Source organism: Kryptolebias marmoratus, linkage group LG3 (assembly GCF_001649575.2).
Source record: "Kryptolebias marmoratus isolate JLee-2015 linkage group LG3, ASM164957v2, whole genome shotgun sequence".
Taxonomy (NCBI): domain Eukaryota; kingdom Metazoa; phylum Chordata; class Actinopteri; order Cyprinodontiformes; family Rivulidae; genus Kryptolebias; species Kryptolebias marmoratus.
This window is the reverse complement of record NC_051432.1, coordinates 23,999,549-24,013,317: the sequence shown is the minus strand read 5'-3', so window position 1 is coordinate 24,013,317 and position 13,769 is coordinate 23,999,549. Positions and strand designations below refer to the sequence as shown.

At 41.7% G+C, this 13,769-nt stretch overlaps 1 protein-coding gene across 1 annotated transcript in view; it reads left to right on the top strand.

Moving 5' to 3' along the window:
* Positions 1 to 11,955, top strand: part of nt5c2b (5'-nucleotidase, cytosolic IIb) — a 23,192-nt gene extending 11,237 nt beyond the window's left edge. The window contains exons 4-18 of the mRNA XM_017416972.3: positions 1,533 to 1,650; positions 1,861 to 1,956; positions 2,043 to 2,134; positions 2,232 to 2,289; positions 2,893 to 2,986; positions 4,970 to 5,023; positions 5,128 to 5,211; positions 5,289 to 5,330; positions 5,419 to 5,526; positions 5,850 to 5,916; positions 6,024 to 6,194; positions 6,750 to 6,801; positions 7,067 to 7,127; positions 7,873 to 8,049; positions 8,886 to 11,955. Coding sequence (XP_017272461.1) covers positions 1,533 to 1,650; positions 1,861 to 1,956; positions 2,043 to 2,134; positions 2,232 to 2,289; positions 2,893 to 2,986; positions 4,970 to 5,023; positions 5,128 to 5,211; positions 5,289 to 5,330; positions 5,419 to 5,526; positions 5,850 to 5,916; positions 6,024 to 6,194; positions 6,750 to 6,801; positions 7,067 to 7,127; positions 7,873 to 8,049; positions 8,886 to 9,125 — 1,514 coding nt within the window. The 3' untranslated portion in view covers positions 9,126 to 11,955. The remainder of the gene's footprint in view (positions 1 to 1,532; positions 1,651 to 1,860; positions 1,957 to 2,042; positions 2,135 to 2,231; positions 2,290 to 2,892; positions 2,987 to 4,969; positions 5,024 to 5,127; positions 5,212 to 5,288; positions 5,331 to 5,418; positions 5,527 to 5,849; positions 5,917 to 6,023; positions 6,195 to 6,749; positions 6,802 to 7,066; positions 7,128 to 7,872; positions 8,050 to 8,885) is intronic.
* The last annotated feature ends 1,814 nt before the right edge of the window (positions 11,956 to 13,769 follow it).

The following is a 13,769-nucleotide window of genomic DNA, read 5'->3' as shown; positions in this document are numbered from 1 at the left end:
CCTTGTCTGCTGCACACCACTGGGGGTGCAGAAAGCAGGCAACAACACAACTGCATTCTTTTTATGCGTATTTATAACGTCTGACATCTTCTTTTTCCAGCCTCAGAAAGCATTTTAATCTCCTGCCAGCCCGATCTTAGCCCAGCATCAGTCCGTGTTTATATTTCCAGAGTGTTGGGGGGGCTAAATATTAATGACTGGCAGTGACAGGGTGGAGGGGGGAGGTCATCTGTCTCCACAGAGCTGTTTACAGCTGCTGATGAGAGTTGGGTGATTTTTCATTTTCACATCTGATCCTCTTACTGTGTGGACTTGTGTTCCGTAGATCTGCAGCTAAATGATTACAGGAGGGGTTTTTTGTTGTTGTTGTTTTTCACAAACACTTTGATGCAATGCATACAGAGTCAAGATACAAATACATAGAATACATGTTTTCATACAGTGGCAAAAAAAATACAGCGCTGGCGCTCTAGAATTACAGAAACTAAATTGAGAAGGGCTTAAAATGCCCACAAAAAGTCAGACTATTTTGAGAGTGAATTCGTCTTGCAAAGTTTTGAACAAGCAACAAGTCTGCGAGCCTCTGCAGTCTATGTGAGGAAATCGAGAACCCCCTCGAACATTTCCAGGCTTTTTTGAAGATGCCGTAGCGAAGGCTCGCCAGCAGCCGAAGCAGGTGGAGGAGGAGGAATTTGTCAGTGTTTGTTTGAGGGGAGGGTCCAGCAGAGAGTGAGAACATCATATCAAAATACTGAAACAAGACACACACTTCAGCAAAGGAGCTAAAGTTGGAAAAGTCACTTCGGCGAGTTGCACAACATGAGTCAACAACAAACACAATGCAACTAACTCCTAACCAGTTTTCTATGGAGTCACACAGTCATCATTTATTCAGTCTTTCATTTTTCATAGATGCTCTTTAAGCTTAAGAACAAGTAACACTAGTTAGTTTTTTCTACTGTTAATAGGTTATTATTTAGCAAGTTATATTTCTCAAAGAAAGTTTGTTTTTATGAATTGAAATAGTCTTTTTTACTTGAAGTTTCTAGAACCTAAAGTCATACTCCACACAGATTATTTTTCCTGATTATTAGTTCCAGTTTGCTCTCAAGTGAAGAAACATGTTTGCTGTCGATATGTTCAGAGATACGAAGCAGGAAAACACAACAAATCCTCCTGTTTCAGATAATGTGGTCTATTAATGGATGGAGTTTTGTTTTGTCAGTTCACAGCGAGTCTATGTTTATAATGACAAAAGGATTGAAATATCAACAGCAGGTTAATCAAACATCTCTTCTATTTGTTTTCTTCCTTAATGTTGTGAAACTGGTGATATTTAACGAACTAAGACCTCGTTGTTTGTACATATGAAAGATATTTTTATTGTTTCAGTCTCGCAGCCACACAGAAATGCCATATTAGGATAAATGATATTTTTCAAAACCAACCAATCCCAGAGTGAGAAAACACCGTTGTCGTGTTGTCGTGTGGACTCCCTATAAGACAAAATGCTTTTTGTGTGTCACTTTCAGTGTACAAGTCACCTGAGTACGAGTCGTTGGGCTTTGAACTGACAGTGGAGCGCCTGGTCTCCATTGGTTACCCCCAGGAGCTGCTCAGCTTCGTCTACGACCCTTCGTTCCCCACCAGGTCAGACCAGTCGCCGGCTGTCAGGTTAATGGGCAGCTGCTCCGAATGTTTGCTTTTACCCGTTTACCCTTTTGGACCCTGGATTTTTAAGAAAAGCTGAGGGTCAAGGGTTAAAAAAGCTTAGCACCTGTTCATAAATCGGTGCCGTTAAAGGTCAAACATTCTGAACACATGAAAACAAAGGGTGTTCATTATTCTTATCTGTTTCAGGGGCCTTGTGTTTGATACCATGTATGGAAACCTCCTGAAGGTTGATGCTTACGGTAACATCCTGGTGTGTGTCCATGGATTCAACTTCCTTCGAGGGTAAGTGCTGCGTTGCGTGACGGCATACTACGGACAAAAACACAAACTTTTTTTTTGGCTTACGTGTCCTCTTGTTGTTTTTCCAGCCCAGAAATTCGTGAAAGGTACCCGAACAAGTTCATTCAGAGGGACGACACGGAGCGTTTCTTTATCCTTAACACACTCTTCAACCTGCCAGGTCAGACTGAGACTTACGAAAGGCTTGAACGCCACAAATAATTCGACTGAACCGTTCTGTAACTGATAACCTTTTCTGTTCCTTTTCCTTTTTAAAGAAGCCTACCTATTCGCTTGCCTTGTGGATTTCTTTTCAAACTGTGACAGATACACGAGGTAAGAGAGTTTCGGTTTTTGGCCTACATGTCGTGCAACAACAAGTTTCTGAGCGCTGCATGATGACACAATGACATTTGCAAGCCACACAGGGGCAACGAGTCCTAAAGCATGGGAGTCTCTAGGTGTCTCAAGTTCTAATTTCAGCTAATTCTTTTAAAAATGGTAATCAAAAATGACTTCGTGTTTTTAAGAATAAAGCATTAATCTGTTGTATCAGAGTTTAAAAGAGCATGGATTCTCATTAAAATGAGATGGTATTGATAAACATTTTTACTAACAGTCCACACAAATGGAAAATAATTCTGTGTAATCTTCTAAATGCTTCTGTAAAGAGGGTTAATGGCTTGTAATTTATATATTTTTTCTTTTTTTGAGAATGTAATCTGGAATGGCTGCATGTCCTTTGTCCTCTGAAACCTGGTTGTTGGTCTTTTAGGGGGAGAATGCTTTCCTGTTTGGCTGGGGACCCTCCAACAAGGGAAGGCTATCCCATTTAAAAGCAAACAGAAAAAAACAAATGTCATGTTTATGAAAACCCTCTGTAAAGACTCGGCCCGTCCGACGGCTGTGCGCGTGTGTCTCTTTGCTCCCCTTCCCCAGCTGTGAAACTGGATTCAAAGACGGGGACCTCTTCATGTCCTACAAGAGCATGTTCCAGGACGTCCGGGACGCCGTCGACTGGGTCCACTTCAAGGTAAAATGGAAATGACAGAGGAGCACATAAATCAGACAAAAAAAAAAGAAGTTAGAAATGCAATGTCTTGTATGAAGTTTGCATCTGTGAGAAACTAGTTAAATGGAACAGCTGGATGTGGAGTTACTGAAGTGGACATAAATCCACAAATTAAATAAGGCATCCAGTCACCCCCAGGATTCATTGTATTGTTTTTTTATTTAACTGTCAATAAAAGCATAATAATCTGTTATATTTGGACCAGAAATATGCAGAAAAAAGAATATTCAGTGCATGGCAGCAATGACAAAAGGAGGCTGTACAGCTCTGTAAAACATGCAGAAGCTTAAAGAAAACTTTGTATGAAATAATGATTAGGAAACGAATCGATCTCCAAACTACACAAACTCAAGAGATGGCAGTCGGCAGAGAGGACCGGTCACGATGCTGTTAGAAACAGAAATCAGAACTCCACCTGCACGTATATAACCTTTGTGGAGGAGAATCAAAGTCAAATTTATTTATAACCGCATTTAAAAACAGGAGTTGACCAAAGTGCGTACGCGTTAAAGGTCCAGCAATGTGCAAATAAATTAAACAATAAATAGAAGTAAAATAGCACAATAACAGTCAGTTAGATCCTTGGTTCATCCAGGAGCGTCCGCCCTTCTGACCTCTGTGATCTGAGATTTAAAAAGATTTTCGTTCTGGGTTTAGAAATTACATTTAAAACCAAAAGCGCCCTAACTGTAAATCACGGGGGTGTGCTGGTTATGATTTGAGCCTGTCTGTTGCTCAGTATCTGTTCCGAGGGAAAAACTGATTCATTCAAATACCAGCAAATTCTGGAAACAAATAATTCATGTAGTAAGTCAAAACATGAGGATTAAATTAAGGATGAGGCTCAAACTGCCTGAAACTCTGCAGAGATTTACCTGAAAAGCCACAGGCTGGAGGTTCAGCTGACTGACTGACAGCTCTGAACTAATGTTTTAGTTTTCTTTAAGTTTTCTCCATTCTTCTCATACGTGTTCATGTAAGGGAAGTTTCTGAAATCCCAGCTGTGGTTCAGGAACCAGCTGAGGTTTATTTATTCCTTCATTCAAACACACATTTATGGAGCACTTTGTCGTGTAAACAGCTTCTTCTTGAACATAAACACACTCACTCACTGTTTATTGATTCAAGGGACACTAAAGGCTCCAGCGTGCTCCATAAGAAATTAAGAAGTCAGTTTGCGGTCACGTGGTTGCAAGACTTTTGTTTTCGCACACACCTGTCATCGTCCACGGGACACTCCTCCTCCTCCCTCCTCCTGCGGCGTTAAAACGGGTTTCTTCCCGGCAGCTTCTCAGCTCTCCTGTCCTCGTACAGATGTTTGCTTTCCTTATCCCGACTAGATGTGTTTATTAAACCGACTGAGACAGTACACGCCGTTTGGCATTTGCAAATATGACGGTGAGCAATAACGAGCGAACGAAGGGGGCGTGTCCTGACGCCGCCCGGCCGAGGCGCACTTCCTCACCACAGCCACGAAGAGCCGTCTGTGTCTCTGCGGTCTTTTTAAGTTCACAGGTTTCTAAGTTCTGCTGGATTTTCTAACAGCCTCCAGCTGCTTCTCAGAGGAGCAGCAGAACCAAAATGGCTCCGTTAAAGCTCATAAACAGCTTCTGACCAATCACACGACGCTTGGCTCAAACAGCTCCTTGTGTCGAGAAGCGGCATACGGAGCTCCTTCGAGAACACAATGACACAACTTTCTTTCCGCGACCACGTGACCGAGGGCCGACTTTGTGACTTCTCACGGAGGATGAACAGCTGAAGGGTCGAGTGTGTCGCTCGTTAACATACGAAGTGGAGGAAAGTGAGGATTGAACTCCTCCTCTGGAGCCACAGCTGTCAGTTTAAACATTTAGACTGTCATAAACTTGGAGTTAATTGTTGCCCGTCATACCAGCGGATGATCCTCTCAGTGATGAGTTTCTCTCCTGTTTCACGTCTCAGGGAACGCTGAAGGTGAAGACGGTCGAGAACTTGGAGAAGTACGTAGTGAAAGATGTAAGTACCTGGTGTTCAGCAGCGTTTCTGTCAGCGTGTCTCGCTCCGCGGTTGGGAAAGATGCTCAGAGCTTTTCTCTTTCTGTCCTTCTCTGGTCCCATCAGGGGAAACTACCGCTCCTCCTCAGCCGAATGAACGAAGTGGCCAAAGTTTTCTTAGCAACCAACAGTGACTACAAATACACAGACGTGAGTAAAAACGGGCTCGTTGACATTAAAACAAAGCTGAATTTGATTTGATTCGAGACTTTGTTGTTTTCTCACAGAAAATCATGACGTACCTGTTTGACTTCCCCCACGGCCCAAAGGTAAAAATCAAGTTTTGCTGAAGCTGCAGGTAAAAAGTGACAAAGATGTGGTGTCACTAAGTGCTGCTGGTGTTTGTCTCATGCACAGCCTGGAACCTCCCACCGGCCCTGGCAGTCTTACTTCGATCTGATCCTGGTGGACGCCAGGAAGCCGCTGTTCTTCGGGGAGGGCACGGTCCTCAGACAAGTCGACACGGTGAGAGGATCCAGAGGACACGCCCGAAACAAGATGGATGTTTGCACAGCTTGCTGTGTTTGGCTTTCAGAGTTCAAAGCATTCAGGATTTTTAGGAACCTGTTTACTTTTCTGTATGCACATAAGAAACAAACCGACTCGGCATGTTTTGTTGTGAGATAGAAAAATTACTTGGGAGGAGGGCAAAAATACAATATAAGCTGTATAGCAGATTTAAAACATTACAAACCTGACTTATATTAGAGAAACCAACCCTCTTGGTGTTTTACTTCCATGATTTAACCTTATTCTCCTCAACAAATCTGCTGTTTTCTTCATTCCAGACTACAGGACGTCTAAAAATAGGAACCTACACAGGACCGCTGCAGCACGGAATCGTGTATTCAGGAGGTGAGACTTTCAGTCCTTCACTCTCTCACCTAATTTCTACTTTTTCTCAGGTTTTAGAACAATAAAAATGCACATTATGTAATCAAGACTGTGTCATTCTTCTTAAGGTTCCTCAGACATCGTGTGCGACTTGCTGGGGGCCAAAGGAAAGGACATTTTGTACATTGGGGACCACATCTTTGGGGACATCCTCAAGTCCAAGAAGCGTCAAGGCTGGAGGACGTTCCTGGTTATACCTGAGCTGGCCCAGGAGCTGCACGTCTGGACCGACAAGAGCTGTGAGTGCGGAAACGAGCTTTCAGAGACGCTGAAAGGTTCCCTGCAGAAAAAGAATTTGTGTTTTAGTTATTTTTAAAATCTCTGTCCACTGATAAATAACAGCAGCTGAATATCAGACAGAGATTGATCTCCTTCCTAATTCTGCATGTTTTATTGAGGTGATTGCAACTTTATGCAAGCTAAAGTAAACAAACAGCTATTATAAAAAGAAGGCCCAGGAGGCTCCACTGTTGACGGAAAAATCCAGAAAAGCCAGACTGGGATTCACCTAAATGCATGTTGACAGGCCCCAAAGAATCTGGGAGAAGTTTTTAGGACTTCTGAGGCAAAACTGGAGCTTTTTGACTCCATTCGCATCCGTACTTTTACTCCAAAATAATCTGAACTTTTACTTAAGAATAGTCTTTTATTGGTCATATTATCATACTTTGTTATTTTTTCTTGTTTAATAAATTATTAGGTCTTGTTGAATAATGTCCTGTGGCAACAAACAAATGCCCTGGTTTAATAAAAAGAAAATGGCGCCTAATTCTCCTTTTTTGTGTGTTTTCCAGCATTATTCGAGGAACTTCAAGGCTTGGACATTTTCCTGGCAGAACTTTACAAGTAAGAACTGTGACCTTCGACCCCTCTTCCGCTGCCCTTTGCTTCCTGCAGTCTGTTCGGAGGCATGTGGGCGCGGAGCTGAGCGAGAACAACAGGGTCAACAGGTCAAAGTCTGAAGGGTTGGATACCCGGACCACCTGATAACCAGATTCACTGACAGTATTTATAGCCCGGCACAACCGTTACGCCACCTCTTTGACAGACTACGATATCGGTGTCCCTCCCTCGTCCTGTCCTCATCGTCCTTCTCCCTGTCTCTCCTCAGACATCTGGACAGCAGTAGTAACGAGAGGCCTGACATCAGCACTATTCAGAGGAGAGTCAAGGTACAACTTCTATCACCTGAGTGTCTCTGACGTGTTCTGTCTTCTTGACACATCGTTAAATCATTAACAACAAGTGTTTCCTGACTCTCTTACCTATTATAGTCTAAAATCTCAACACTATTTCTAAAAGCTGCTCAAACAAGGAAGGTTTTTATTTTTTACCATTGATTATGTTAAAAAAATGAACACAATCACCCTGATGTCCATGTTTGGATCATGTACCACAGGTTTCCACTTCTGTAAAGTGAAATAAAGAACTCAGATCATTGTTTATCGTGAGATAACACATATTGTAATGTTATCAGTGAAAATGAAGCAACTTTAATAGTTTAGCATTAATTGTTTAGGCTAACATATGAAAACTACAAAAAAACAAAAATTCAGATTTGCACGTGAAGGTGATGAAAATGTGTAAGATTTTGTTTAAAAAGTAAAAAACAAAATCTCCCGCTCCAGGTAGCTGTTTATTCTCACAGGTTGTATGGAAAGCCAGTTTAGAAAAAATAAATAAATAAAAAGTCCTTGTCACAGTCAGTAATTTTAGACACAAGATTAAAAAAATAAACAGAACTGTTGTACAAACATGTTAAATTACTGTTTCAGTGTCAAAAAGTGGCTGAAAAATGGCTAAAAAGTTAGAAAATTTGAGTCTTAAAGTGTAGAATCTGTAGGATTCTTTTCTTTCTGTCGTTGGATGAGTCTTTCCTTCTTTCTCAACCACGTCTTCCTCGTTGTCCCTCCTCAGAAAGTCACCCACGACATGGACATGTGCTACGGCATGATGGGCAGCCTGTTCCGCAGCGGCTCCAGGCAGACTCTGTTCGCCTCCCAGGTGATGCGTTACGCCGACCTGTACGCCGCCTCCTTCATCAACCTGCTGTATTACCCCTTCAGCTACCTGTTCAGAGCGGCACACGTCCTGGTGAGTTCCTGCGTGGAAAAATCAGAGTTTAGCTTCTCATGCAGTCTCCTGACGACCACAGCTGTGAAGCATCACATGGTGTGTGTAAACTGAGTCAGATGTGAGGTTTTATCTAAGAAAATAACTGCAAATTATAAACAGGAACTGTATTTTGGACTTCTTGATGTGATCGCTTTTGTGTTTTTTTTATTGTTTTGTTCATTTCATCTTAAGAGGACTTTTTAGGTTTATTCAATTCAAGTTTTTACAAATAAATTTGACTGGTTTTATTTCCATTTTTGTCTGGACTTTTTAGTTAATAATTATTTCTTTCCTAACCTCTGTAACATTGGGCTGCAGCTGTTGGAGACTAGTTTCATTTTAGAGTCTCCAAAATGTCTTAAATCGTTCTCCTGTCTCTCAGGTTCCCTGCGGGAGTCGCAGGGACTCTCAGACTTGTCGCCTGAGTTTTGAACATGTTTGAAAAAACGGTGCAACAAAGTTTCTGTTAAAATAGTCACAGTTGTTGTGAGCGTCTTAAACTCACCTCGAGTTTCATAAATTCTGCACGAGCTGCATGTTGACACCGGCCCAGGAGCTCAGCCCTGAAGGTCCAGGTCTAAAAAGCACCCAGATGATAAGAGATTCTTTTTAAAAACTGGTCCAAGTCTGCAGCGGGAAAGTCGGGTGTTTTTCTGACCCTTCTGAGTTACCAAGTCGTCTGTAACAGTCGCAGTGAAATTTAATGCTGGAAAAGTATAAATGATCACAGAGCTTTTCTTCAGTTTGATACACATCGTTGGTTGGCAGCTGTTTCTTCATCCTTTAAATGTTTTTTTTTTTCTTCTTTTAATAAGATGCCCCACGAGTCGACGGTCGAACACGCCCACGTGGACATCGACATGGAGTCGCCGCTCGCCACGCGAAACCGCACCCACTGCAGCGACTGCAAGGACCTGGAGTGCAAACGCAACCAGCTGACCCGCTCCTTCAGCGAGATCAAACCTCCCAACATGTTCCCCCAGGCCCCGCAGGAGATCACTCACTGCCACGACGAGGACGACGACGAGGAGGAGGAAGAGGAGGAGGAGGAGTAAACCCAGTTCTTCTTCCCAGTAGAGCCGGACTCTGATCTCTCCTTCAAACTTAAGGCAGGAAGAACAATCTTAAGAATGTGTCTGTGTACAAATATTTACTGTACATAAAAAAGACGGACACAGACACACTCTGGAGATTTCTGAGAATGAGTAACGGACCAGCAGGAGAGGACTACATGCATGCTCGCTCCTCGAAGCCAACATCCGACACCAACTTTCTGGTTTTAAGACCTTCTGGTGTGTTGAAATAGTTTTTAAGCCACGTTTACGCTCTAATCCACCAGATATGGTCGTTTACTGTAATTTTAATGAAAAAAAAAAACAAAACAAGCTGACGAAAGATGCACCTCCAGAATAAAAAAAAAAAAAATGTACATGTATGTTTGAGGGTTTAAAAAAGAAACGTCATAAAACAGAGATTTTTATGCAACTAGGGAACAACTTTCAGTTTTGTTTTGTACGTCAGAGCGTTTGTTTGACTGTAACGTCCTGAGGGACAGGAAGAGCTCAACCATCTGACACCGAGGAGCGCTGAAGCACGAGCTGGTGTCAGAACGAATTAATATGCATCTTCTGAAAACGTACTGAAGCTGTTTTATTTTATACTTGGGTCTCTGTGACAACCCAGGCAGACAGGAGGTTCTGTATAAATCTGTAGAAGGCCGGTGGTTTGATGCCACAGGCAGGCGGATGTGCAGTATTTCTTTTTTAAAGAGGAAACTTGAATATTGCACTGAAGTGTTGGTGGTGATGAGAAGCAAAGTAACAGATTTGCTCAGCTGAGCGTCTCAGAAGTGTGTGAAGTGATTATTTTTTTTATGGAGCATGAAGGTGTGAACACATGAAGCGTTTCGGTGTAAGATCTGTGCAGAGAGCAGCCTTCTCAGCGTTTGGATGTTTTAATGGAAGGCAGGAACACTGTGATCATTTTATTATAATGTAGGTTCAGGTTGTGGAGCTCCACTTTGCATTTGATCCTTTTAACAAAACAGAGGTTAAAAACCCCATTTTTGTTGTTTCTTTATAGCAATAAAAGTGTGTGTAACATTTAGGTGAACACAGCTGACAGACACAGGACATAACTTTGTTTTCTATAGATCTGTGTGGAGATTTGATTTGTTTTGTTACCTCAGAGTGACCAATTAGTATCTACAGGCAGTTCTCACACTCCACCGCGTTACGCCCCCGAGAACTGACAACCCAAACCCAGTATCTGAAGGACACCTTTAGGAGGTTTTTTGCAACCAGTGGTTTATTTTTGTTGCTGTTGTTTTTCTACGAACTTGAAAGGGGATTTGGGAGAGAAGACTCGGCTGCGATATGCTGTTATGCCACTAAATCCTGCATGCTGATACTTTGAATTTGTGCAGAAAATGCACATTTTGAAATTCTGCCATTAAAAAAAAACAAGTAAAAGCATGCTGAGACACTCTTACTCATAGCTGGGTAAACAAAAGAAAAAGTCAGTTGAAGAAAACTGAATCAGCTGAATCAACCAATCACAGCAGGGCTGCACAATATGAGGAAAACATGATGTTAGTGTTGGTGCGCTGATTATATGAGTTGTAATGAACCCACACGTCATTACAACGTTCACACCACTCCACGTCAATCTGAGCCAGACCTGTTTGTCTCAGTTATCCTTTGCAATATTGATGTTAGATTCACAGAAACTTTCATATCAATACAGTTCCCTCATATTCTGCAGCCCTAAAGCATAGATTTCTTTTTACAGTTCTTTTTTTATTCTGTTGTGCTTCTTTCCTGCAGTGGCGCCACGCAGGAAAACTGGAAGAATTTGCCCTCAACATCTTGTACTGTGTTGCTCGTCCTTTTACTGACGTGACTTTTATCTTTAAAGTCTTCAGAGACTAAATAAAAACTCAGAAAAGTAGAACTTTTTCTCAAAAAACTGGCTGCCTTGCACGCAGAGGCAGAGCCGGTGAGAAAAACTCGTTTTCTGGGAGTTCAGCTGACGTCAGTGGTGACGCCTGAATTTCAAAAAATGGTACCTTTTTTCTTTTTATTTCTCCTCCCGTCCAACATCTGCTGTGTTCTCACTTCTGTAGGAAGTCTTGACATTTCTGTCGTTCTTGTAAATACTGGATCGGCCTGACGTCTGAGGTCACTAAAGGGAAGGAACTTGCCATCTGTTTTTTGCAGAACGTTTGGTTTGGGTTGATGTGGAGTGAAGAGCAACAAATTAATGTGACGGTTTTTCTTTTTTGGGACCTTTTTGGACAGAGAAAAGCACGACTGCTGTTTCCTTTTTGTTTTTTTTTAAACAAACAGAATGCTAACAAGTACTGGTGGACTGTTTTTTGCAGATGCATGCACAGCGAACAGCGGTTCTGGAACAGCGGTTCTGAGAGCGTCCGTTTTACCTCGACATGGTTTTCATGACTCTGCAAACCTCTACAAAATGAATCTTAAATCAAGGCTAATTGTGACTAACATATAAAGTATCGTAACATATGTTTCTCAGCACCGTGGGGTTCTTATTTTTCTAAGAAATTTGTTTTTTAAAAATGCTCCTGGTTTACAGATCTCTAAATAAACCTTTCAACTTTCTTTTCCTACTTTTTTAGATGACATTTTTATGCACTACCACAGGAATCTGACACCTTTTACAGCCGAGTGATTGGGTCTGAACCCATCTTTACCGATGGCCACCTCTCATTTTCTAAACTGTAGTGATTAATTTGTTGTTTTTATGCATATAAGTTTGTTCCTTTTGGCAGTATTTTGTTTGTTTTCCTGACATTTTCCTTCAGACTGTACATTAAAGTAAATTACATGAAATCTAGAATAAAGCTAGTTTGTTATAATCTGTCAGAGTTTTGGTCGGTTTTTGTTTCTACGTGTGAATGCAGCACTAAAACATAAATGACAAAATAATCATTCTTGGAGGCAATTCATTTAAATAAATAGTTAAGGATTTTTTAAAGACTACAATAAATATTGTATATTTTCTACATTGTGTATAAAGTAAGTAAATGAAGCACAGACAAAGAGGCAACGCTAACATTTACACAACATCTTATCAGAAACATTACGGTTGTTTTCAGCCGTGATGCGTTCAGGGACACGCAGTGAACCTGAAAACTACAGACTTTACCCTGAAGCTACAGCTGTTTATTGTGAGGGACACTGTTTAGTCTCATACTGTGCGTGTGTGTGTGGGAGAGTTTTAGTCTGAGGTCATCTTGTGTTAAAAATGACCGAGTTGTAGCTGTTTTGGTCAAACCTCGAAAATAACGCTCTGTGTGACCTCGTGTGATCTTTCATGACCTGGTCGCACTTGGAGGACGTTTGGAAGGACTCTCAGCTACTACCAAACCAAAATCTAGCTGAAATATTTGCAAATATCACTGAGTTATAGTCCTTTTTCTGTTTGCTAATCAGCTGCCATCTTGAATTGAGTGACTCCAAAAGTTTATCAGTTGTAGAAGTTCATCCTATGATTACTTTCTGACAGTTTCATTAAAATACGTCTAGTATTTCATGAAATATTTTGCTAACAGAAAATAGGGTTGACTCTTACACGACGAGTACTCAGAGAGTGTCTTCTCGGCGACTATCACACCCAGAGTTTGAGCCACTTTAGTGTTTGCTGCAGTTGCTTAACTGCGGAGGCAACGCTGAACGAGGTTAAATCCAAAAACTAAAATCATGAGATATTTCGCTAACACACACAGACACCAAGCAAAACACTATTGCCTCTGAGCAATAATAAAAAACAGACAAAGATTTAATACACAAAGGCAGCACCTGTCTTATTTGTTAATCATTCACTTCTTTTATTAAACCACCAGCTGGAGGAGGCGATGGGATTGTTGTGTGCAGGTAGAAGAAGCAACAGAGCAGGGAAATACACACCTTCAAACGCAATCACACAGGGAGGAACAGGAGAGGGACAGAGCCAAAGGTACTCACTGCAAAGTCAGGAAGGCTGGTTGAAAAAAAAACCAAAATCCAACCGATACGTTTCTCATATCGATGGTTAATGTCCTTAAATTAAAACCTACGATGTTTACCTCCAGAAACGGCCGAAGAGACTGAATTTAAAAGCTGAAGTTTTCAGTCCAGCAGAGGTTTTGCAAAAGCTGCATGTTTGATCCTCGATGTTTACTCGTGACAGTTTTTCTGTCTCTTTTCTTTTACAATCAGCAGCAGATTCTACACTTGATTCTGCCGTGTTTGTTTACCTACACAAACTTCGGCCGCCCTAATGTAGGTCACTCACAGACCCAAGCTTTCATGTGGTTTTCAGCGGATTCAGCCAAGTGCTTTGTTTACACTGAGCGCGGACCCGCATTTCAGAATTGCACATCAATACATCTGGGAAGCTACAAGAGTAAACTCTGTCAAACTGAAATCCTTTGATATAAATCAGGATGACATTTTTTTTATGTTTGATTTCACGTTTTGCAATGAGTACCTTTAAAATAACCCTGCCACAGCTGATGCCCCCCCTCCCCCACAGCGTTTCCTGTTCCTGCCATGCTTCTCGTCTCAGGCACTGAGATCCACAGGATTGTTTTAGAGCATCGAGAGTCTAAATATCGGACTTGTTTTTGTTGCTTTACATCCGGAGCGATTGTCCCTGCAGAGCAGAGGGAGGGGTGGGGGTGGGGGTGGGGG